The sequence below is a fragment of the Grammomys surdaster genome, unplaced genomic scaffold (genome assembly GCF_004785775.1).
Source record: "Grammomys surdaster isolate TR1022 unplaced genomic scaffold, NIH_TR_1.0 129, whole genome shotgun sequence".
Taxonomy (NCBI): Eukaryota; Metazoa; Chordata; class Mammalia; order Rodentia; family Muridae; genus Grammomys; species Grammomys surdaster.
Genome location: NW_021604587.1, coordinates 16,091,713 through 16,117,465, shown reverse-complemented (window position 1 = coordinate 16,117,465; position 25,753 = coordinate 16,091,713). Strand labels below are relative to the sequence as shown.

Genomic DNA, 25,753 nt, shown 5'->3' with positions numbered 1-25,753 from the left:
CTCTCTCTCTCTCTCTCTCTCTCTCTCTCTCTCTCTCTCTCTCTCTCGCTCTTTCTCTTTTCTTTCAACAAAAGTATACAACTTGTATTTTAAGTAGAAAGTAGTTTGGAAATACAAAGTTTAAAAAGTAACCCATAATTCTATCTCCTTAAGATTCTTAAGTAACTCTGTTACTTTAAGTACCTATTCACAAAAACACGAAGGAGTCTGTGATTAGTCACTGCAGAATAAACAAGAGTCTGAGAAGGAGATGAAGGCAAAGCCAGGGAGTTAGATAACAGGCTGAGACAAAAGTCTAAAGGATCAGCTCGTGAAATGAGCCTGGGAGAAAATTCTCAGCCAAAATGACTACAAATCCTACTACTAAACAAACTCAGACATCCTTCAATGAATGCAGTCAGAAAGAAACCTCTGAGAAATGCTTCAGCTGTCAAGAAGAAAGGTCTGGCCCTGAGATCGCTCCCTTCGGGGGTGTCTTTGACAATTTGGTAGGCGATTAGTAATGGCCCAAGGTGATTTTCACCTCAATTTCTTATGCATAACTTTGTATATCCTATGTAAACCAGAACCATGCTGTAAGCAATGCCCCGCAGTATATCTATGGTAGAGGATGACGTTTAAGCCTAGTCAGCCCCCCTCCAACCTAGCCTACAGCAGCCTGATCCTTATAAAGAAAACAACAAAATTAAACATATACAAGTCCAGTTGTTTTTAGGTTCAACAAAAATGATCAGATACTTTATATGGATTGCTCAGACACTATCAATTTTAGAATGAGCCATTGCTGCTTCTAACAATCACAGAACATGTTTCTGAACACCAGTGTTTAGGAGCAAGTCTTAGGATTTTTGCATGGCCAGATGACCATTTGACTGGCAGTTTGGTTATTTTTAACTATTGGTCCGTTTGGGCCTGTTTCTTTCTCTCACGTCTTAGGTCCTCTTTTTTCCCCCACTACCATTTTGATATGTATGGCCTTAATTTAGAATCATTGTGGATATATTTTTCCCCCTTTGGTTATTGCGTTTTATTGAGAGACTCACCAAGCTTCTTGCTGACCCACCCTTCAGTCATCACACACAGCACTTCTGAGGCTGTTTCTCTTCCTGGAGAAGTACTTATCCATCAATTTAAATATTGGGTCTTCTTGTCCCACATAATGGTACACCTGCCCTCTTCACACTTGGGAAATGGAGCCAGAAGGATTATAAGTTTGATATCACTCTGTGGGACAAAGAGGTTACGTCTCTCAAAGCTGAGGGAAGGATGAAGAAAGGGGAGGAGGAGGGGAGGGAAAAGGGAGAGATGGGGGAGGGAAAGAGACTTCACGAAGGAGAACATTGATGTCCATTGGATCCTAGTTATTTTGGGTTCAGATTTGTTAATTCTCTCTGGAAGCTTCTGGATTTTTCTTTGATTCTGTGTGCTCAGAGGCAGAGGACAACCTCAGCTATCATAACTCCTTGGACAGTGAATGGCAGTAGCAGGCTGTATGGCCCACAAAGCAGCAAGTGTCATTATGTCCTGGACTGTCGGGGAAGAATCAAGGATGGAGGCTGAGTCATTCTAAGTTTGCTCCAACTTGAAAACTATGTCCAACCCCTCAAGATCTGCCTTTGGCCTCCTCCCCAGCACAGCGCCTGCTGAATGGGGCCTGGCTGCAAAGCAGCAGCGGTTGGCCTTTATCTGCCTCCCACAACTTGGCTTCCTGGTGAGGCTGCTGCTTATAAAGGGATTAAAATCCCACCCTAACCTGTCCCCAAATCCATCATGATCACTTCCTCTCTGACACCTCAGAGACCTGCCCCTCTGTTCCTTCCCAAGACTCTACTGGTTCAGATTAACCCCCTCCACCCCAGCTTTCAGTTCTTATGTGCTGACAAGACCTCCTGTGAAGTTGTTAAATTCCTTACTAGTCAGTTTGCCTCCATTGGGTTGTGGTGTTCCGGTTTAAACGTCAATTAACCACAGGTTAGACTCACTGGAGTAGGGAGTCTCACCTGAAGAACTGTCCTCATTGCATTAATGGAACCTTCTGGATAGGCGCAGCTTTTTGAAAAAGGGAGCATGAAAGGTTAAAAGAGGAAGGTTACTGGCCTCTCAGCTGCTGCCGGTGCTAACTCCTCACTGGTATCAGAACCAGCACCCTTCCATGAAGCTCTCAGGTTTATGACACCAGACTAGGACTGCTGGTGTGCCATACCTTGTGGACAGAGACTACTGGGTGGTTGGCCTCTCCAGTGACAAGCAACTAACTACTGAGACACCCAGAGTCAAGAACAGAGCAACTACCTGGTTCTCAGGTGTGATTCAGCTGTTATTATTTTAATGTAAGCTGACTTAATAAATTCACATACACATATGTATATATGCATATATTTTTTCAATCTCATTGGCTATTTTTTAAATTATTTTTTTTTTATAAAAAATAAAAGTCATTGCCTGCCTCCCAGTCCACCCTCCCACAGTTCTTCATCTCATTCCTCCTTCTCCCATCTCTAAGAGGATGCCCTCCCCATTCCACCAGGCCTCCCCACTCCCTGGGGCCTCAAGTCTCTCTTGAGGGTTAGGCTCACATCTCCTCCCACTGAGACCAGACCGGGCAGTCCTCTGCTGTGTATGTGTCGGGGTGTGTGTGTATGGGCGGGGGGGGGGGGGGGATCTGTTTCTCAAGAACCTTAATACTCATAACTTTTAATTGAATTCCAGCCCAAGAAAGAGACACATGACAACAGAACTACATCCAGGAGAGCTTTTATTTGTACGGAACAGTTTTAAAAATACAGAATAAAATAGCTTTTCTCTACTGTTATTCACAACATCTGGTCCAAATATTACATAGTTTTAAAATACTTAAACGTTTAATGAAGCCATGTTAGAAAAACAATATGAAAATTCTTTTTAAAAACTCCATAAAAGAATTACACATCTCAAAAAACAACCCCACCCCAAATACCCTCAGTATGCAAAATAAGAATAAACACAAACAAAACCCCAGAAAGATATATAGGCAAAGTCAGTCACAAAACTCAAATAAAAGAGAGGCATCTCTACTGTCTTAAGGACAGTCAGAAATTCTTTAATGTGTCAAATAAAAGTTGTTAGGAACGGACAGAAAAGGATTCACTGGTCTGTCAGATGGCAGCAGACAGCAACGTCAGTTATGAATGCTCTAAACACTGGAAACATTTACAGCAATCCGAGAATGCTGGGTATCAGAGTGGTGACATGGCAGTCAACATCCTGAAAGCATGGAGAGGTCTGTGAGGCTGCTGGAAAGGGAAGCCCAGCACTACTGTGCTTTGGGGTTCCATGGATGAGAGCTGAATGCTGCCACATAAGGGGCCTTCTTGTACTACTGGGGTTCTGACTGTAGGAAGATGACTGTAGGAAAGTGGAAGATGTCTTATCTGTGTCCAAATCTTAATGGGACGGAGAAAGACACAGCTCCCTGGAGGCCAGAGCTTGGGTCCGGGAGCTGTGCATGAACCCAATATGCACTGGGCATGCTCAGGTATGCACAGCTGGTGTCCAACAACAGTTAGGTAATTAGGCCCCTCATGGCACACCATGCCAGGCCTGCTACTGGCAGCCAAATGTCTGTTCCAAGCACAGCCATCTGTAGGCTCCTGCTGCTTTTCTACGAAGATGGCTTCTGGACTGAGGCCTCATCTCTGTGGAGCTGGTATGACTGAAGATTAAAATCACCAACTCTAAGTCTAAGTTGCTAATATCAGTGTCTTAGCAGGGACATGAATGAAAGAATTAACAGCTTAGATCACGATCATAAAATATACACATGGGCAAATAAAGTATACACACATACTAGAGGTTCATCAATGGAGAAATTCTATCAGCACATGACATTGTCATGAAAATTATATCATTCCCTCCCTGGAAAACTGTGACTATTATCCTGGGCAGAAATGTTATTTTACTATATGGAAATACTGTTGATATTCATGCATAAATCAAGTTGTCATCATGAAAGTCAGTATTCTACAGTATAAAGTAAGTCCTGCATGTGAATTTGTTATTGTGAAAATGGGACCCACAATGCTTCACTCCAGCTCTCTGATAAAGCCTCTTCTTTTGCCTGGATTAATCCCAATCGAATACCTCTTAAGAAACATTCTGAGCATAAATGTTCTACTGAATCGAAGTCTAACTTGTAAATGAGAATGAGAGGCAGGAAGGCCGCTGCCATTACCACGTTCCCAAGGGAGTCTCCCCACAGGGTAGCTGCCAGCACTTCTCTCCTTAATACTTCTGCTTCCTGTGGCTGACACAAATGCTTGCTCTCAGAGGGAGGAGGTGGGTGTTCACTGTGAGAACTAGGGATGGAATGCCCTGTAAGATGCTCACATCTGAAATACTTTCTAACAGTCCACTGGTAACCAAACAGAGCAGCTCCAAGTTCCAGTAATGCAGGTCCACACTGGACACACAATGGACAGACATCACATAGCCACCAAGTCCCCTAAAAACTCCCCATCTGGTACATAAACACACATTCCCTATATGTTTGGGAGGACTACAAGCTGCATGGGACAAACCTTACTAGTGCCTACAAGGTAACAATCACTCACGGTAGTATAGACAGCATCCCACTCCTTGGAGGCACATGCGTAGGCTACTCCTCTCTTTGCTCCCACCTCCTGTCCTCTCCAGGAATATCAAAACTTGGCACTGATGAAGCAAGAAGGGGAAATCCTGTTTCTAACGGGAGATGTTGGCATAGCACTTCCTTGGCCACATAGATACTTGCTGAGCCCATGCCCCAGATTGATAGTGAAAGCCCCGGAGCAAACTACAGCCAAACAGAAGACTAGGGTGGTACTCGGCAGTACAGGCATAGGTGGTAGGACACGGCCTGGATTACAGGCCGTTCTCAGGCTTCTGGGTGGACTCCTGCTCCTGCTGACTGTAGCACCCCAATACTGCAGATCTGAGATGCTTACCAGTTTTCCACCTTGTCAGAACAGAGAAACTGGATCAACTAAACTAAATGCAAATGGAGGCACAGAGCGAACGCAGAGCAGGAGAGCTGTCAGCCAACTGGCTTGCTAAGAAGGAGGGACAAAAAGTTACTCACCAATGTGCTTCCAAAGCACTAATTGTCTGAATAGACATATAAAACTAAATACGGTTAGAAACCAAGTTCTGTACTTAATCTGGAGTAAGATTTTGGCAAAACAATGCAGTGGCTCTGAGGCGTTACTGCAACCCTAAACTCTCAAGGGCCATGAGGGTTGCAGAAACCCAAAGACCTGGCAACATGATGACACTGAGCCAGCCTGGGCACAGAACACATACCATGGACAGGCACTGAGAACCACACCTTGCTAAGGGTGACGGAGATGCCCACTGTCACCCACAGTTCAACCAGGTCCATAGCCACTTAAGAGGTACAATCTCATGAAGCAAGGTAATTACTTGTGTCTTCGGCTTTTCCCTTGGCTTGGAAACCAAAGCCAAATTCCGTACAAGTCTTTTGACTGCAAGACTTTTGTTTTCCAAGTTAGAACTCTTCACAGAGGGAACCCAAAGACTGTTTTTTTTTTTACTATCTTCTGTAACAAATTCCACAGGCTATTTGACTAAGGGATCAAATCTTCCCTCCTGCAAGAATCAAGATCCAGTAGACATGGGACCTGACAACTCACACACAGTCTTATTAAGCCAGATCTGCCAGCAATAACTTGCAACAGAAGGAAGGAGTGACCTTAGCTAGATAATGGCACATCCCATGAGTGAAATCCGTTACTGTCCCAGCTTCCCTTCTTCACCAACAAATTCACATGTAACTTGACCCACATTTCTGGGCCCTGGTCCAGTAGTCAGTTGTGATAAATAGATTAGACATTACAGTATTTACACTTTCATGGTATAGAGCAATACAAAACACACCCACAACAATTGTCACTGGCTTTCAACAGCCAACACAAGAAGCTTCCCTGATGGCACCCACGGCTTTTGCAGACGCTGGTTCTTTTCTTGATGGAGTAAAGAGTACAGGACAAGGAACAGGATGCAAGGTTGGAAGTTCACACGGAAAACACTGATTTCAAAAATCTGCTATAGTCAATAACATTAAATAGGAATAAAACACACATAAGTACAGGAGAGCAGAGCCAAGACATCCATAGACTTATCTGTGGGCACTCTATACATACATCAACCAGTAGTGAAAATGCCAAATAGGGTGTCTCAGCCAGTAAAACAGACTAGAATGAACTGTGCTGGCCTGGATGGGTTCAGGGTGACAAGGAGGGAGCACAGTTGAGAATCCCACTGACTCAGGACCTTTCCATTCCCTGTCAATCTCCTGTACAGTTCCACCCAGTCATAGCTAGACAGGACCTTATGCACACTCACATCTGGTCACAAGACAGACACGCCATTATTCTCAGTCAGGTCAATAGGCTCCTGGGGTATCAGGGATAACAGAATCACAACAAAGTAAGGACACCAGTGGCCCCCTGGCCAGAAGAGGTCTCCACAGGGTTCAGGCTGAGGTCACGTGAGAAGACTGGGACATAGTGTTTAAGAAGCAGAAACCCCTGGACCTCGAAGCAGCTTGTAGGAAACAGAGTGCTGGAAGGCAGAGGGGACTGAAAGCAGAAGCACTAGAGATTCCAAATGCCCACTCCAATAGCAGGACTGTGATTTCAAGTTCAGTGACCATGGCCAGCAATGGACACAGAAAGGGTAAGGGACCAATAAGGACACAAGTGAGACACCATATATTGGACACAATCACCACCCACTACAGAAGAGTGATGTGCAGCCTGTCTTAGCTCTGAGGTGCAGGATGCCATGTAGATATACAAACATATATCTCCTTGTTATTCAGCAAGGAACTAGATACATGCCTCACTGTGGCCAGGCCACAGGGCACAGCAAAGGCTATACTGTGGCCTGGGAGTCTTTGTCTGAACTTCGGCTGTTCTCACTCTTCCCAAAGCCTTTCCATGAGTAGCCTGCAAAGGTTGGGCTGATAGGCAGGTAGCTGAAGCATCTGTATTTTTTAATAATGTTCATGCCAAATGGCAAATTGTAGGACTCCATGCCGTCAAGAGACTTGTTCCCTTTGCTCACACCCTTCTTCCATTTCTTGATTCCTCTTTCCTCAGGGGTACCTGCTCCGCACACGAAGAAACACAAAAGGAATACTTAGTTATCTTAGTAATGAGGCAGGCAGACAAAGTGCTCATGTGTATGTGCATGTGTATACACACACACACACACACACACACACACACACTCACTCTAGAAACCAAATCTGCCCAATGACAGCAAACAGAAAACCTGAGGAGCTGGAGCTGAAGATACTTAGCTCGTCAAGTGCCAAAATAAAAAAGTTTGGGGTGGCTATTCCTCTTTATCCCACATTTTCCACAGTCAAGTGACTTTGTGACTTCATGTCTTCCCCGTCTTTTTACAGGACTCCTTTTTCACTGTTGAGGTCTGATGTAGGCAAGTAACCACTTTCCAGGTTATCACCAATCAGTCTCCTAACTGGCTGGCTAGTCACCTCACTATGCCTTCTTCACCATCTATTGGAATGTAGTAAAAGAACTGGCTCTCTAAAATGACAATGTAAAACACACACTGTCTTCAAAGAGCAACTGGACTCACCTAAGCTTTTACTGCTTTGTTCCAGTTTGATATGGGGCATGGGAGGTGTACTGGTTTTATTCCTAGACTTGAAGGTTTTAAGATTACCCCTTAAAACAATCCAGTGGAGAGATAGCTCAGCAGTTAAGAGCACTGATTGCTTCTAGGGGTCCTGAGTTTAATTCCCAGCAACCACATGGTGGCTCACAATCATCTGTAATGGGATCCAATGCCCTCTTCTGCTGTGTGTCTGAAGACAACTACAGTGTACTCATATGTACATAAAATAAGTAAATAATTCTTTAAAAAAAGAAAATCAAAACAAACAAACAAAAAAAACCAATCCAACACTAAAATGTCTCATTCACAAAACTGCTGAGGAACCAATGGGAGACACAGACAGATGGACTGTGTCATCTGTCCTTAAAAGCAGCATCTAACAATAGCACAGCAGCCCTCTCTGAGAGATTTACTTGCAGCAGCTCAGGACTATACAAATGTAGAGCAGCAGGCTCAGGCTGAGAAGGAAGACAGGAACCCAGGGTGTGCCTGAGCCATCTCTGCCTTCTTGACACACACAGGCTGATGTATGTGCTGTCTTGTAGCAGTCATCTGGATGGAGTATCATATCTTCCACTTCAGAAAACAATGTTTACCAGTGACAGCTTTGAACTGATTTATTCCTATTCCCACTCCCAAGACAGGCTCTCACTATATTACTCAGGCTGGCCGCCTGGACTGGAGGGACTCTCCGGCCTTAGCTACTACCTAGGGAATCCTCCTGGGTAGCTGGTACTCACAGCAAAAGTCACTGAGCACTATTTGTGGTTCTTGTTTCTGTATGACAAAGGCAGGGAGACAAAGCTCAAGACCTGGGCTACACTGAGGCCTTGCTCTTCCTCCAGAACTGCTTGTGCATCTAACAAGCCTAACATACGGCACATACCTGGGATGGTGTTGTCCAAAATAAAAGCCACACAGCCTCCAACGAACATAGCAGTTGTGAGAAGAACATTCAGTACTTGATCAATTCCTGTTATACCTGGACACAGAACAGAACCACCATTAAGAGGCATGAGGAGGAGGCAGCAGACTGGACACCTCTGAAAGTTAACAGAGGATTTTAAGCATATGAAACTCTCAGTTGTACACGTGCCAGCAACATTTAAAGCTATTACGGAGACTTGCAACAGTAAGTTCATGGTATTAACAACAGTGCACAGCTGATGAACCACGTAAAGTGACTTTAACACTGACTGTAATAGATTGTAGAGGTAATGAAGTGTGGTCTACAGACCTACAAAAGATTCAGTACTAAAAATGGCCTTTGTGGGGCTTGGTAGACGGCTCCCCAGTTAAGAGCACTGGCTGTTCTTCCCAGCACCCACGTGGTAGCCCATAACCATGTGTAACTCTAGTTGTCAGGGATCCAATGTCTTCTGCTAACCTCCATGGGTACTGCCCACATATAATACAGACATACACACAGGCAAAAACCACACATATTTATAAAATAAAATTAAATCTTTTTAATAAGTGGCTGTTTTAATGCTGCAAAAAATTACAAGGTGAATAATAACAATATTTGCGAGGAGAGATGACAAAGTCTACATATAGCTCAGGCTGGCCAGGAACGCACTACATTGCTGGGGCTGGTATCAAACTCAGGGCAATTTTCCTGTGTCAGCTTCCTGGGTGCTGAGACTACAAAAGAGCCACGAGGCCTCCCTGTTCATGCCACTTTAAAAATGGGGATCTTTTTTTTATTGCTGTTGCTTGTTTTTTGAGACAGGATCTTTCTATTTAGCCCTGACTATCCTTAAACTCACTATGTAAAGCAGGCTGCCCTCAAATTTAGATTGCCTGCTTTGTTATTTTGAGCCAGGTATGGTAGCACATGCCTGTGGCCCCAGCACTTGGAGGTGAAGGCAAAATGATTAAAGGTTCAAGGTCAGCCTTGCCTACTAAATGTGTTCAGTGCCAATCTGGACTACATATGAGAGCCTATGTAGGAAGAAAATTTGAACAAATGGTCCTGAATTATTCAATTGTTAAAGTAATGCATCAGTAGCAACAGATATTCTTAAAAAGGTTCCTCCTTAGGTCATGCTGCTGGACAGCGGGGCTTTATTAAAATAAAGAGTAGGCCCTAAATAGGCATTTTGTATTTAGAGATCTGTTTCTTGTGTGGACATGTGTCTGCTTGCATGTGTGTCTGGACACTAACTGCATGCAGTGCTTGCTTGCAGAGGTCAGAAGACAGCTTTAGACTTCCAGATCAGGCGGTTGTGAGCTTCCATGTGGATGCTGAAAACTGGACACAGGGCCTCTACCAGAGTATTACGAGCTCCCAACTGGGGCTGGATGGAGAGTTGGCTCACTGGATAGAGACACCTGATGGTCTTGTAGAAGACCCAGGTTCATTTCCAAGAACACACATAGCTCACAACTGTCTTTAACTCCAGTCCCAGGGGAACCAAAGCCCTCATCTGACCTTCTCAGGCACAAGGCACACACGTGGTACATATACATACATGCAGGCAAAACACTCATACACACATACACACACACACACACATATTTATATATATACACACACACATAAATATTTTTAAAAGGAACTCATAACCACTGAGCCATCTTTCTAGGCTCTAGGTATTCTTGAATTGAAAACAGAAAACTTTATATCAAAGTCTGTGAAGTTGACTTTTAAGGAATTATACAATTTAATATAGCATGAGTCCGAGAAATCAAAAGTTTTACAGAGCCAAAGAAGAGGTATCCATTAAAAACTGAGACCCAGCGAGAGACAACAATTCACTGGGTAAGTGTGCCTATTGTTCTTGCAGAGGCAGGTTTGGTTTCTAGCATCCACATGGTGCCTCACATTCTTCTGTTTCTCTGGTTCCAGGGAAAGCTGATGCCCTCTTCTGGCACTGCATGCAGCTGATGGGCATGTACACAAATGCAGGAAAAACATTCACACATGTAAAATAAAACAGAAAAATTGGGAAAACAAACAAACAAACAAACAAACAAACAAAAACAAAAAAAATGGGTGTGGTGGTGAGTGCCTCCCCAGAGCTTGGGAGGCAAAGGCAGACAGATCTCTATAAATTAGAAGCCAGCCTGGCCTACAACCAAGCCTATAGAGAAGCCCTGTCTTGAAAAACCAACCAATCGAAAAACCAAACAAAACAGTGAGACTTTAGCACATCAAATGTCCACCAATTTAAGGGCACCCCCAGGCAAGTATGGAGGCACGCGCTAATGTCTATGGGATAGCCTGGTGGCTTCCACAGAAATAATCAGAGCAGGATGCAGAAGGAAGGTAGAGAAAAAACATTCAGCAATTCTTCCCATTACAAGAGCTATTTGTCAATCTATGGTTGAAATCCCAACTACCCTGAGATTCAAGACCTCTTTCTCCTACCTGTAACCAGAGGGTTTTGTCTGAGGTAACTTGGAAGCACAAGCCCGAAGAAGATGGAAAATCCAAGCACAAACAGGTTCCGGGAAGAATTCAAATCAATGAACTGCAGGTTAGAGAGGCCAACAGCTGTGATCATTCCTGGAGAGAAAAGCATCAGAACACAGTTCCACTGAGTCTGTCTACAGCATGTTGACAGGTTATCTTGGAGGCTGAGAATAGATTCCCATGTGTCCTTTCTCTGTCCCTCAGAAACCAGCCTGGAGACCAGTGCAGTGGCAGAAAGAGAGGGTTGGTAGAGTATGACCACCTGTCTCTGACCCGAATTATTACATCACACATAAATATCATGCTACATTTTCTTTAAATCAAGTAGACAGACAATGGTACAGTTTAGTTTTCTTTTTTAACTTTATGCAAGTATTGTGCTCACATTTATGTCTGTGTACCAAGTGTGTGTGCCTAGTACTCATGGAGGCCAGAAGTCAATGTCAGATGCTCTGTAACTGGGGTTGTGAGTCCACGTTGGGGCTGGAATTGAACCCAGGTCCCCTCAGAACAGCTAGTGCTCTAACTGCTGAGTCATCTCTTACTCTCTCTAAGCATTTTGATTAAACTCATGTTAGAAATCTGGTGCATGTCCACAATGATTGGATCTGAAAGGTGCGGATCAAACCCAAAGTCCCACTGTGAAAGTGTCAGTTGAAAGAGTTCATTTATTGGGGGAATACTTCTGAATTAAATCAAATAGAAATTCTAATTAAAGGGATTAAATTTTATCTTAATTTTCATATAATTTTCTTAGTGACTGCTTCTATCTTTAACATACATTTAACTTGGATACTGATACAAATCTTTATATCTTTGAAGCACCACCTTTTACAATTTAAAGTGGAAACTATTAGATTTATTGTTAGATCTTATTGACAAAATCACCAAAATCTCCATTAAGAATTAGCTGCTGTGTATGAGGTGACTTTTTATGATGACTGCTTTTGGTGAAGCTGAAACACTGCTTTCATTCTGCCTTTGTGCAGCTCAGTGCTCTGTTCAAAGTTCAGTGTTCTCAGACAAGTACATTTTGCATGTATTTTTATGGTCCAGATTTTGAGTGCTGAGTTTCTATTGCACAAAACTTCTACTGGGTCTGAAGACTGACGCCTGTATAGAAAAGTTGTGCAAAGAGCAACAATAAGCATTTTGATTTTAAAAAAGAATCTGCCAACATGGAGAAGGGCGGGTGATAGTAAATTGCTACCAAGGAAGTGGGCTCTTACCAAAGAGTGTGCAGAAGAGGGCTCCGAGCACAGGGTCTGGGAGGGAGGCAAAGAGGGCGCTGAACTTGCCAATCATGCCCAGGCCCAGCATGAGAGCTGCACCATACTGGATCACTCGGCGGCTGCCAACCTGTGGACACATCAGTTGCAGACACATTCTTCAACCCAGTCTCCCAGGGCAAATATGGCAGTGTCTAGGGCAGGACCTAGGTTAGACTTTCTGTTCTGTTAACAGGGACTATAGAGACAACACAAGATCCCCTCTATGCTTGCCACCTTCCATTCCACTACCTCAGTTCACTGTTGCAGCTGTAAACAGGTGACCCCTGGGATCAGGAGTTAGAGATTAAGACTTTATCTATTCTTGGGTGTAGTTGCTTTAGCTGAGTGTGGGCTTTCAGGGTCACTGGTTGAAATGACTTCCTGGGCTGGAGTCATGGATACAACAATGACACATACTGTTCCTGTTTCTCTCCCACTTTTTGCATATGACTTTTCACCCAAACAGTCCTTGTGACTCAACTCCACCTTCCAGAGTCAGGTAAATAGCACCCTTCCATTTGTGGAAGCACCTCCTCTAGAGCTGTCTGCCCATAAAAGGTGGTATAGTGAATGGGCCTAAGAATGCAAACTGCTGGTTTGCTTGCCCACTGTACCTTTGAAAGTATCTGTAACATAGCTGATAATTGGACCATGCCAGAAAGCTATGCTGAACTGGTATCAGGTAATACATTCTAACATCTTGCAAGCTACTTTTACAGACCAAGGCTCAGAGACCAAAGAGGTAACCTGCTGTGATCATGATGAGAAAAAGTCATGGGGCCAGGGCAGCCCATTCCCACTTGTGTCCTGTTGTCCTCTCTGAGGGACACATGGCCCACACTTAGCACAGGCAAGGCAGGTAGCTCATCTCTGGTGAGAAGATTAATTCCAAGTCCAAGGAACGCAGTAACTGGAGAAAAGCTGCAAACAGCAGAGCTGCCATAAATGCAGGCAGACTGGTGGAGGACAGAGCAGTCTTTCAAACCAAGTCTGGTTCAATGGCTCAGCCTGTCTGTCCAGGAGATTGCTACAGTGGAAATGTTTTCTGAATGTGCTGTTGTCCACCAGCTACCAACCCGTGTGCAATGACTGAGCCTTGAAATATGGTCATTGTGACTGGATAAGGAAACTCTAACACTAACTTATTTAAGTGATCACAGCTACATGTGGCTACTGACTGCCATGTAAGACAGCCTGGATCTAGACCTGGAACTGCAGGACTTAAAAGCTGTGCCTTACTCATAAAGGTTGTTTGTCCCATGCCATTTAGCAGGATGAGAGGTCTAATCACTGCACAGCTCACACCCTCTCACCCCAAGCAGGGAGTCTTCCTAGCTGGCCACAGGGCTGGGGCCACATAGACATTTCTGCTCCAAGCTCTACCTCCCTGCTCTAAGGCAGATGTAGACTAGGGACTTGACAGTGAGTGTCTTGAAGGGATACAGCTTCTGCCTGGAGAAACAAGGGATTCAGAGCAATATAAATGATGGGCTGAAGAGCTAGCTCAGAGGTTAGGAGCTCATGCTGTTCTTCCAGCACCTATGTTTAAAGACTCACAAGTACCTTAGCTTAGCACCAAGGGGAGTTGATGCTAACTTCTGGCCTTGTGGGAACTGCACTCATGGATATATTTTCCCTGCACAACAAAGTGAGTAAATACTGTTGGGCACCACTTCAGAAAAGCTCTACCATTCAAGATCAGTCACCCCTGAGCCACCATGGTCATGCTGTAAAGGGTATGTGTTTCCTTTCAGTGACCTCAGCTGTTCTGTGACATCTGCAAGGATACAGAAGGATGGTGCCTGTTAAACAAGAGACCCTCTCAGCAACCTGCCTTTTTATAACTAGTTATTTGCCCATAGGCCTGTGGGAAAACAGAAGTTCAGGGGTGGCTGGTTACTGTACAGTCTGCCCATCAGACCATACCTTCAGCTCCCCAGGCTCCACATCTGCTACCTTTCACAGGCAGTACTTGAGACTCCAGCAACAGTACCGAAGGAAACAATCATTAAGTCTCCCTCCCTCTGTGCCACGTACTGGTAGCAATAGGCAGCAGCAGATGGTGCCATCGGCACAGGTGAAGCTGAGCTTACATCAGCCCTGCCTCTTACGGGAAGATCACCAAACAAGTCAGGTGTACTTCCTGCATCTGGATGCTGCTCCCTCTCACCTGGATTTGTAATCAAGATGAACCAAACAGTACTGGGTTTCTTTTTATCTGGTTATAGAATCGGCATGGAGCTAGAGGTCAAACAGGTCTAGAAGGCTTCCGGATTGGCTTCTCAGGTAAGGAGACTTATGACTCATACAGCCCCAAAAGAAAGGGGAATCAATCTTAACAGCCTTTAGTTACACAACATCCAATGGCTGCTGGGCCAACCAGTGCTCCTCAATGTCCTGGCAAGCAGCACTATAAGGCAACTGGGACAAAACGTTTACTTGCCCATAATAAGCTGACAGGTATATAGCTGACTCATTCTTACAGAAGTGGGGTTTGGGAGTGGGGCAGCTGTAGGTTTGTACACATGTCAATAACTAGGTCTGGTAGAGTGCTTGGTAGGGTCAAGTGAGTTTAGGAGTCAGATCCAAGATCTGTTTCACCATGACTTCAAATTTTACTGAAAAGAGTTCTGTCCCAGAAGTTTGAGACCATTATTTAATGTGACAGATGGTTTTCTGTAGTAGCAAGCATCTCTCATCCAGCATGCTCTATTGAATTCTGTGGTCTTCCCTCATTCAGATGTAAACTCCAATTTTCTTTTTCGTCATGCACAGGCCTGGCACAGGCGGATGCTTAACCAATGTATGCCACAGCTATACCCAGATGCCTCCTACCCTGGTGGCTAAACGAAGACAGGTCTCCTAGCTGGCACTCCAAACTCATCCAACGGGGAAAGAAGATGGGAAAGGAAGATAATCAAAAGGGAAGGGTCAAGTCAGACCCATCATTGAAATGAACAGATGCTCAGCCATTTAATTAGGAAAACATTTATACCTTTGTAATTCCCAAAACTCCAATATTGGGACTGGAGGAGGTAGAGCCATTCCCGGTACCAAATATGCCATCGAGAACACAGGAAAGACCCTCCACGAAAATACCCCTAAGTTAAAAAAAAAAAAGGGCGGGAGAGGGAGGAGAAAGAGAAACCGTCATTTATGGGGAAACACTGAAACAGGCTCTTAATGTTTGAAACCTATAACAATTATGCCCCCTTGGGTGGGGCAGGGGTGCTAATCAGTAGCAGTTGCAGAATCTCAGGTCCCTTCTCTGATGGGCTGAGGACAATTCCCATATGCTTATCAGCTCTAAGAAGGCTAGTTCCACACTGCCCATTAGACACAAATACTTTAAAATAATTTCAAATGAAACTAAAGAACTACTAAATCTAAAAGAAACATCAGCTGTGCTTTAAAGTAAGACACATCAATTTGATTCTTTGCTATTAAAATAGTTTCATAAGGAAAAAATGCTTTGTAAGCTTGTAACTATTATTTTTTTTTTGAAAATTTAAAATGAGCAGTCTCCTCACATGTAGCAATTCTGAGAGAACTGTGAAAAGCCTTACAGAGCCCTCACCCATACCCAGTACAAGTCATGCTGACTGGTGTTGGAGGGACAACAACAGTGAGAGGTGACTTGTGCTCTTTTCTGGTGCCTACCTTAGGATAAATCCCCAGTGACTTTCAGAAGCTAAAGTAGCGCAAACCCCACAGCTCGTAAGACTCCTGATCCTAAGAGTTCTCATCTCTCCCTGTTCTTGTCTGTTTCTGTGAATCATGACTGTGAACAGATCACCCTGAAGGGCAACTGAAATATATCCACTGACATACCTACAACAGTTACTGTCTGATGCAAGAAAAATGTCCTGCCATCTGTCTGACTATGGCACCCAGGACTGAACAGGAGAAAACCACAATTTCCTCAACTCAGAAATAACCCTATAAGCCAGGCAGTGGTGGCGCACGCCTTTAATCCCAGCGCTTGGGAGGCAGAGGCAGGCAGATTTCTGAGTTCGAGGCCAGCTTGGTCTACAGAGCGAGTTCCAAGACAGCCAGGGCTACACAAGAAACCCTGTCTCAAAAAACCAAAATGAAAACAAAACCAAACAACCCCCCCCAAAAAAAAACAAACAAAAAAAAAACAAAAGCAGCTTCCCAATAAACCTGCATTTATTAAGGAAGGAAGGAAGGAAGGAAGGAAGGAAGGAAGGAAGGAAGGAAGGAAGGAAGGAAGGAAGGAAGGAAGGATCCTATAACCCTGAAGATGTTGTTCCACTACAATTAATCTAAAGTTTGAGTTTTTGGGGTGGTGTGGAGTGAGGTGAGCATTTGGGAAAAGAAGACAACAGAAAATCAAAGTAGACAATGTGTCTACTTTCAAAGCCAAGCAAAGAATGGCAATGTCTATGTCTGTTTTACTGAGCTTCGTGTGTAAGTGTCTTCAAACTCCTAAGAGATATATTCTCCTCTCCAATCAGCTAGAGAGACTGGGAGGAAGGAAGGTAGGATGCTGCTCTCTCTGTGCCACGACGAGACAAGCAGGGTGCTAAGGGCAGTGACTTGGCCAAAGGCGAACGGCCAGTTCCAAAGCTCCCAGCTTCTTCCCCCAGGCTAGATGAGCAGGTCTTTCTTGGGACATACCTGTTTATTGCATGGATAGGAGGTGGTGGGGCACAGGAGAGCCTGGCGCAGGCGTAGTAGTCACCGATGGACTCAATGATACTGGCTACAACAGCACTGAGCATGCCAATGACACCAGCTGCAGAGACGGTGGGCATCCCCCACTGAACTGAGGAGGGAAGACAGCCATGAAAGACCTGTTCACTTACCTCTAGGGACAGGCAAAGGTTAGAAGGACCTCAGGGAACTCTGCACTATCTCTGCAGGATTTTGAAGCTCTTGCAAACTGGCTGCTTTTGGATCTTAAGTCATTAATACACTAGATGTGTGGGAAGGTTACTGAGTTGGGGCCTTGGTTGAGAGCTGACCTCCTCACCTTAAGAAAGCTTTCACTTAGGTGGAAGGGATGGGAAGTTCTCTTCTTCAAAGTCATGTTCCTAGTTCTACTAATGTATAGTTTAACACTGCCTGCTATGGTGGAACAAAAGTTTGTTTTGCTTTTGTTTATTGAAATAGTGTTACTGGATAACCTGGGGTGTCTGTGTGTGTGTGTATGTGTGTACACTCGAGTGCGTGCGTGCGTAGGCAAGCCCCCTGCCTCAGCTTCCAGAGTGTGGGGTTTACAGGGCTGGGACTACATTCCTGGCTTGGAATAGAAATTTGTTCCAGGGATTCATAATACAGTGGTAGGAATCAGGGTACAAGGTAGTGGCACCGAGTGAACAGTCTACAGCTACTCTAATCCGACAGTCAAGTGTGCCGAAACCCTACCTTGTTACTTGCAGGTTTGTTTGCTGTCAGAGTATACTACAAACAATGTTAGGAAAAGTTAACTCATTTTTCTTTAGAAAGTGTATCTATCTTTTATTGCCAATATGAAGAAACTCCTGATAAACTCACTTGCCCTTCTTCCTTGAGCCATTAGGAATGATAACCCAGATGTCACACAGTGGGAAAATAGAAAACACAATTCTGGTGCAGGAGCAAACCGAGTAGCTCTGGGCACTCTGAGATGACCAGGAACAGTTAAGATGAGAAAGATTAAGATGCGCAGACCAGGGCTGGAGCCGAGGGGAGGGCCGGAGTGCTCCTGCTGGGACTGCCCTACTCAGTGGGAGCAGTCAGAGGAGCCGCACTGCCGGCCTGTACTTTCTCTCAGGGTTGGTTCACGGACCTTATTTGTCAAGTTCCATTTGGAGTTTTGGCTGTTACAATGTTAACACTGGTTTCTCTTTAGTATCCTGATTTTGAGGGAAGATTCCTATTACATTCGACCATTTTCAGATGAACATATTCCTAACTAAAAAATACAAAATGTTCCAAAATCTGGTGGGTTTTTTTTTAAAAAGAACTAACATGACATCACAAGTGGAAAATTCCAAATCTAATTTTCTGTGCTACATTACAGTCAAAATGCAGGAGGGCTGGCTCATAGGTTAAGAGTACTGGTTTTTAAGAGGACTTCGGTTTGATTTCAATCACCCAGATGGCAGCTCACAAATGTTTATAACTCCAGCTCCAGAAGATACCATACCCTCTTTGGCCTCCATGGGCACTAGGAAGGAAAACATCGCACAGATATACTTGCAGGCAAAGCATCCATATACATTAAAAATAAAATAATAAAATAAAATAAAATGCAGCTGTACTAAAAAGCGTGTGTAAAATGGCCTTCAGGTGGTTTATCATTGAGTGAAATGTATATGACCTTCATGCTTAGACCTACTCTCAGTGTTCTGGGGATACAGTACATAAACTCCCAATCCAAAACTATCTAATTCTAAGATATCCAGAGTGCCAAGCAGTTTGGAAAAGAGGATACTCCGCCTGAATCATTTTTCGTGAAGTACACTTTAAATTCCTTTTACCCGCAGTCTTTAAGTCTGATAAGTTTGAAATATTTTTTAAGTTTCTAAAGACTTTATTTTATGTTTTTGAGTGTACTTACATGGATGGTTGTGCACCATGTGTGTGCTTCGCCTGTATGTGGGCATCAGATCCCTGCTGGAACTGGAGTTACAGGTGGTTTATCAAGTGGCTGCTGGGAATAGAAGCCAAGGCCTCTGGAAGAACTCTTACCACTGAGCTATTATATCTCTCTCCAGCCCCTTCTTAAACTTTTAATTGATTTATCTGTTTTCATTCTGTGTATGTGTGTACACACACATACCTTTTTTACTTCTGCCTTAAAGCTGTTACTTTATCTCTCCTTTTAACTAGAACTTTGTTTGCTAACTAGTTTTGAGTTTGTTTATGATCTCAAAATCATAATCCTTTTGCCTCAGCCTCCCAGAGCTGGCAATCTGTAGGGACATGTGCCTGGCCTAACATTTCAGGGTGGTGCAACAGGTTCTCAAACTTGGCATTGCTGACATCTTGGACCAGAATTCTGTATGTTAACATTAATCTAAGCAATCCTTCCAATATTGAAGGCTGGGAGCATTGCTTGATATTTGAAAACTTTCTCTCTGACCCAAACTGCTGGAAAGTGCACAGGACTAAGGGTATCCTTTTACTCAGGAACTGAGTAGAAGACAGTTAGCTAGATCTTGGAAGCTGAAAGCTGTCCTGAAGAGACGCTTATGAGCTCAGTTACCCTCATGTTGATGCCACACACCTTGCCTATTCAGTGGCACCATTGCATGTATGGGCTGCATAAGGACCCTGGAGAGCCCCTCACAGTGAGGATCAGCTGGTTGCTTATATTCCCACTGGCTGTCAGCTGGGAAGCTGACATGAGCATGAGCGGGCCATGTGCGTGTGCTGAGGCTCTTTCTCTGTTCTGTCCTCCCATGGTGCCTTACCAAGTAACCTTTAGTCTCAATTTATCTTGGATTATAGGTATGTTTATGAACCAAGCACATTTTTCTGGAAACAGGATAGTATATATAAATACACACTGAGACGCCATGTGACGAGAATGTTATTTTAGAAGGCTAAGCCTGTTAAAGCTTTTGTAAAGTATCAGGAACAAAGGGGAGAGCTGCCAATATTACCACCATTCAGCAGGCCTGCAGGAATCATCTTTGACCCAACCTTAATATTCTTGGCTTTTCTTGCTTTTTAGGTTTCTCATTGTAAAATAAGAAAATAAGGCAGCTCAATGGGGTAACTGGCTCAGCCTGGCTAAGCTCATTCTCTAAGAAAACCCCAAAATGTGGGACCAGCATTATAGCCACTGGTTCAGGCGAGTACGGTTTAGAGCTGGGATCTGGAGAATGCTGCCTGTCACTCAGGAGATCTGGGTGGAGGTTCATGCTTTGACCCCGAGTCACCCAATACTGAGGCCTAAGCTCCGGCTTCCGGCTGCCCTCAAGTATCAGTTTACCTCTATATCTGTGACCAAAGTAAACTGGTTACATAAACCCTGCAGGCAGGGCGGCCAGCTAGCTAATCTCCAGGTCTTTTCATTTTCACAGCTCTGGTACCAAGGAGCTCTGTGCTGTCTTTCTCAGCAAGTGCCCTCAAATCCTCACCATGACAGCTCAGAGCCTAACAGAGCCCCGAAGGACAAGTAGTTAACCTGAGAGGAGAACTGGTCAGTGACTGTTTATGGATGACTGACCTCTGGGGACAAGAACTTCCCTCCACTAATTCCCTAGTGACCACAGTGGCCAAGATGATCTTCCAGCTTTAGAGTTAGGGAGAAGGCTCAGTGAGCTTGCCATATGGTTGCCATGCAACGTATGAGGACATGGGCTGAACTCCCCAGAACCCACACAGCACTGCATATCTGTAATGCCAGTGCTTCTCCAGAGAGGAGGTGGGCTCCTGTAGCTCACAGCATGGCCAGCCTGGTGTACATGGTGGCCAAAAACAAAAAGTCCCAATTCTCAACAAAGGAAAGGTGAGAGCCACTTCTGAGGCTGTCTTCTGCACACACACACACAAATGATTAGAAAAAAATGTCTAAGTAAAGAGCATTCCAAAAAGGCTTTTCATTATCTAGAGCTTTTTGCCTATACTTCCCACCCCTCTCAGTTGGGCCCTCCTGATACTTACATGGGTATGGAACCTTAAACCATGGGGCTACCAGAAGTACACCCTTCCTGGCATCTGTGCGTGCATAGTAGCCATAGTCAGTGCTGTTGGAAGGGAAGACATCAGTCACCGTGAAGATGAAGCACAGCAGCCAGGACACGAGGATAGCCAGGATTATCTGGAGTGGTCAAGGGCAGAGTCTTTGTTGGGTAAAATATCCCTTCCTACTGTGCAACCAGCACCCCAAGCCCACCATCGTCAGTACCGTATAAAACTGCTTCAGTGGAAGTGCACTGAGAGGTTCATGCAGGTAAACTCACTGTACCCTTCCAAAGTCTGGCCAGTAGAAGAAGAATGAGTAACATGCCTGCAGGGACCACGTGGGTCACATCTCAGAGCCATGGACAGGAGTCCTTCTGTGGCACTGCAAAATAATGTGATCTGATCTTGGAACCACCCTTACACAGATGGCATCTAGCCCTTAAGGCTGTGCTGACTGGGGTAGTCAGCCTTCCAGTGTCACCATCACAGATGCAGGAGGGTCTCCCGATAGCCTTCCTTTTCCTAACGCCGTAATGTGTGAGCAAAGGGATGCTGTGGTAGGGGTGAGGTGACTGATCGGCTACTCACAGGAAACATTTTGAAAAGTTGGAACTTGTATGCCGTCCATCCTTTCTTGGATTTGTAAATTGGGAGAGGAAACTTAACATTTCTGGCATATTGCGAGAATAGTAACACTAGGAAAATTGTCCTGAGAAGAGAAAGAAAATTCATAAAATGAAAAGCTGTTGCATCTAAAGTTTTAATTTATTTCATGTGTTCAGTTCATTCACCTATATTTAATGCTAGTCCTTCTCACTACAACTTGGAAATGTTACTTTATCATCTGGAGAAAAATGTCACAATCAGCGGGCCTGGAATTTCTTAATACTGACTAAAGTAAGAAAACCCAGAGAATGGGGAAAACTCACTCTGCAGAAGGAAACGATGCCAGATACAACAATACCAGAGAAGATACTTACAACTAGCAACCAGCTTGAAGCAACTAAGGGACTGCTGTGCACACCAAGAGGAGGGAAGTGTGCATACATGTGCACACACAGCAGTGGGAAAGAAGAAGTGTACACTTGGGTCCATACACACCAAAGGGAGAGAAAGACAGGATCCAAATGCTACCAGGATCAGTTGCACATTTTTAAATGACTGGTGATTTATTTTTCCCACTTTCCTTTATTTTTTTTGATTTATTCATATTGAATTCATTTTGGGGAAAAAAGGTGAAACTTCAATATTTAAGAAAAGTGCACAGGCTGGCTGGTGGTGGTGGTACACGCCTTTTATCCCAGAAGTTGGGAGGCAGAGGCAGGTAAATCTCTGTAAGTCTGAAGCCAACCTGATCTACAGAGTGAGTTTCAGGATAGTCAGGACTGACAGAGAAACTTTGTCTTAAAAAAAAATAAAAATTTAAAAATTAAAAAAGGAAAGTGCATAGCTTCTTGAGAGGCGCCTTCTGTGAGCATGCTCTTTCCACAGGCACTAAGTCAGCCATTCAGTCAGATCTACTTGACCATAAGGTCTAAATCTGTAGCCTGGGGTTTAATTACTTCTTCAATGCTTGTCGTAAGGGCAAGACTGCCTGAGTTGACTACAAAACTTCCTGATCCCAGAACATCCAGCAGCAGGATCCCTACACTGACCTGAAGGCCCAAGTGGCTGGCAAATGGGAGGCCATTTCTCATCCTCCCAGGTTGATCTATTGCTTCATGGAAACAAAAAAGGCACAGGAGGATGTGCCTGACCGACTAACAAGCTGTCTAAATTCTCTTTTTGGGGTGACTTTTTTCACTTGCCACCTAAGCTAAAGTTGACAAGAAGAGTGTTCTCAAAGCTAAGCTTATTGATTCCAATTGCTGAGATAGGATTACTAGCTAAGAAAATTGACTTCCTTGTTGCACATCTAATGAGGTGTAGTGCAAAGCCTGGCTGAGCACAGGCTGCTGGCTGTGGCGATTAGATGAACTGGTAACCCATTGAAGTCTGACAGCTTAGGTCAAGGCTAAGAACACTCATGGGGCCCAAGTCACTTCAGTTCCTCGGGGCCAGAGAAATTTACAAAAACAAAACTGAAATTCTACCAAAACCAACATAGTATTAGAAACTACTTATTTATTCAAGATAAACACTATCTACAATGTCCCAAAGAGCCCCCAACCGTACCTGTCACCTTTGTTTCAAGCAACAACCACCTGCACTGTAGTGTTTCTCTTTCCAAAAACATTTAAGAGACTCACCAAGAAAAAGAGAGATCTGAGAAAAGTCTAGCTTGAGTCTACACTGAGATTTCAAAAGAGGGACAGAGGAAAGGTCCTGGAAGACACTAATAGCTAAGCTCTGCATAGACTAGAAACAGCCAGAAAAGGGTAAAACAAGGAGAGCTGGGGACCAAAGTGGAGCAAAGCCCCAGGGAGGAAAACAGATGCAGAGTCTGTCCTGGGCTGCATGTGGGCCCCAGGGAGGAGGGGAGAGTCTAACAAGCTGGAGTGTGGGGAAAGGCAGGAGAGGGGGCCGTCTGGGGTGTGTACCATCTAAAACCAGGCACCCTGTGGAGCAGCCCTGGCCAAGTTAGTTGCAGAGTTTATGGAGTGGCTATACGTTCATGTGTTTCTCACATAGAGGTCACTGTGGATGCTATGGGATTTCCCAGGGGACAGTATGAGGAGTCCATTTTCACCATTTATATTTCTCTGGAAAAATTTCACGGTTTTCAATCTAGATCTCTCCGATCTATAGGGTCAGCCCTCACTGCATATGTACACACACACTCTGTTCTACTCAGCCTCGCCAGGCAGGTCTATAAGGTTCTTAGCTCAGACAGATGGCTTTTGTGTATTACTTCTATTTGTTTTCTCTGCTTTTATGTAAACTTCCCCCACTTTGGACACATGATTTACTACCTGCTGGAGAGAAAAGTTTCTGTGCACTTTCTTCAGGACACTGTAAGCTCTCCACAGTTATCATCGCTGCTACTGTCACCTGCTAAATCATTAGTAACTGCGCCAATCTCTTTAATGACTAGGAGTTATTATATAAATTTTTATGTGTTTTAAAATTCCTATGAGTTCTTTCCCCTAACTTTTCTGCTATTGGTCCTAAATTTTAATGTTTTATAAACTCGATGTTAGCTTTATAATACTTACTGAGTTAAATCCCTTAACAGTATATGTACACACATGTTGTATGGAGAGGGTTTTAACTGGCCTTCAGTGAAGGGAGAAAATAAGAAGAACTCATGGGTATTTTCCCATGCCTGCACACCACAGAGGCAGGAGTGACCACGAGCTGAGTCATAGCCAGGTCACATGGACTCAGAGAATCTTGACCTTTGACTAGCTGTGTGCTCTGGCAAGTCACACTGCCTCGCTGTGCTTCTGTCTCTTCACTTGTTATGTATACAGAACACTAGTCTCTACCTTCTGTGTGACCATTAAACAAAGCACAGAGGTACAGTAAAAGAAATTAATAAATGCTGTGTTATTAAATAGGGAATATTTCCCAAAACAAAAAAATTGGAAATATTTTGTTTTAAAATTTTTATTAGTTGGTAAAATTTTGACAGATCCTCAGAAGCATTTTCCTATGATATAACCCTTACATTTACTCTACAAATGTAAAAAACAATGTGAATTCTCTCTTATAAGATTGTTAAAGTCCTACATGTCTTCATTAATATACAATACTGATCAACATCTTCAATGCATTTGGTTCTATGCAGAACCAACCAGAAGGACCAATACTGCCCAACCAAGTAGATCCTGTGAGAGACTGTGGCCTTGCCAACAGAGTGCACTCCGTTGAGAGCAGGTGAGAGCACAGAGGTCCTTCCACAACATCTCTCTGCTGCCAGCTTCTTCTAAACAATGTGCTGTCCCAGCACAGCAAACTTGCATGAGGCTTTGTATGACCTCAAAGGGCAGGAGCAAGGACCACACTATGAACAAACCTGACAATTCTCCCATCTGCACACATCACTGCAGTCTTCCTTTAGAACAACATGACCATTACCATGTCTCAAATTCTGATCTAAAACAATCACTTAACTAGCCCTGGCCTGAACTGAATAAAATTTAAAGTGTCAGAACATTCTTGTCTTAATAGATTTATTCATTCTCAAGTTAGTGTGACTGTTCCAAGTATTTCACAAGGCTGTTCCACACAGTGGTAAAAATTGTCCCCATTCTAGAAGTTTTCTTAGAACACTTACAGCATGGCAATGCCCCAGTGCTTCCCGGCTCTCTCTCCTGCTGCCTGGAAACCAGAGAGGCCAATAAGGGCCACAGTGGGTGTGATGGTCAAGGGTCCAATATACCTCAGCAGAGCCCCAGGCAGGCCAAGGAGGCCAATGACCACTTCTATCAATGAGGACATGATGATAGCCCCCTGGATCTGAAAAAGAAAAGGGCACAGTTTGAGAGTGATATTAAATACTCAGAATGTAACCTGCAACCACAACAGACATTTCTTCAAGGCAATAAGTCCTATCATATAGCAGGACGAGAGCTGGGATGCTCCCCAGGGCCCTGCAAGCAAGGTTTCCATGGAGGTAACTGGGGACTAGCATACTAACATGACATCACTGCTGAGGTAACTAAGAACCAGCACACTAACATGACATCATTACTGAGAAAACTGAGGACTAGCACATTAATGTGACATCACTGCTGAGGTAAATGAGGACTAGCACACTAACATGACATCACTGCTGAGGTAAATGAGGACCAGCACA

General features: G+C 44.1%; 1 protein-coding gene across 2 annotated transcripts in view; it reads right to left on the bottom strand.

Annotated features, from left to right (window-relative positions):
- Nucleotides 1–2,738: 2,738 nt before the first annotated feature.
- Nucleotides 2,739–25,753, bottom strand: part of Slc23a2 (solute carrier family 23 member 2) — a 95,189-nt gene continuing 72,174 nt past the window's right edge. Inside the window, exons 8-16 of one of the 2 annotated variants that reach the window (XM_028754736.1) lie at nt 25,232–25,413; nt 21,601–21,721; nt 20,992–21,148; nt 17,011–17,158; nt 15,365–15,470; nt 12,328–12,457; nt 11,054–11,191; nt 8,567–8,662; nt 2,739–7,142 (exon numbers count right to left, since the gene is read on the bottom strand). In XM_028754736.1, coding sequence (XP_028610569.1) covers nt 6,910–7,142; nt 8,567–8,662; nt 11,054–11,191; nt 12,328–12,457; nt 15,365–15,470; nt 17,011–17,158; nt 20,992–21,148; nt 21,601–21,721; nt 25,232–25,413 — 1,311 coding nt within the window. In that variant the 3' untranslated portion in view covers nt 2,739–6,909. Of the gene's footprint in view, nt 7,143–8,566; nt 8,663–11,053; nt 11,192–12,327; nt 12,458–15,364; nt 15,471–17,010; nt 17,159–20,991; nt 21,149–21,600; nt 21,722–25,085; nt 25,414–25,753 lie in introns of those variants that run through there. The other variant, XM_028754740.1, reaches the window with a different exon arrangement.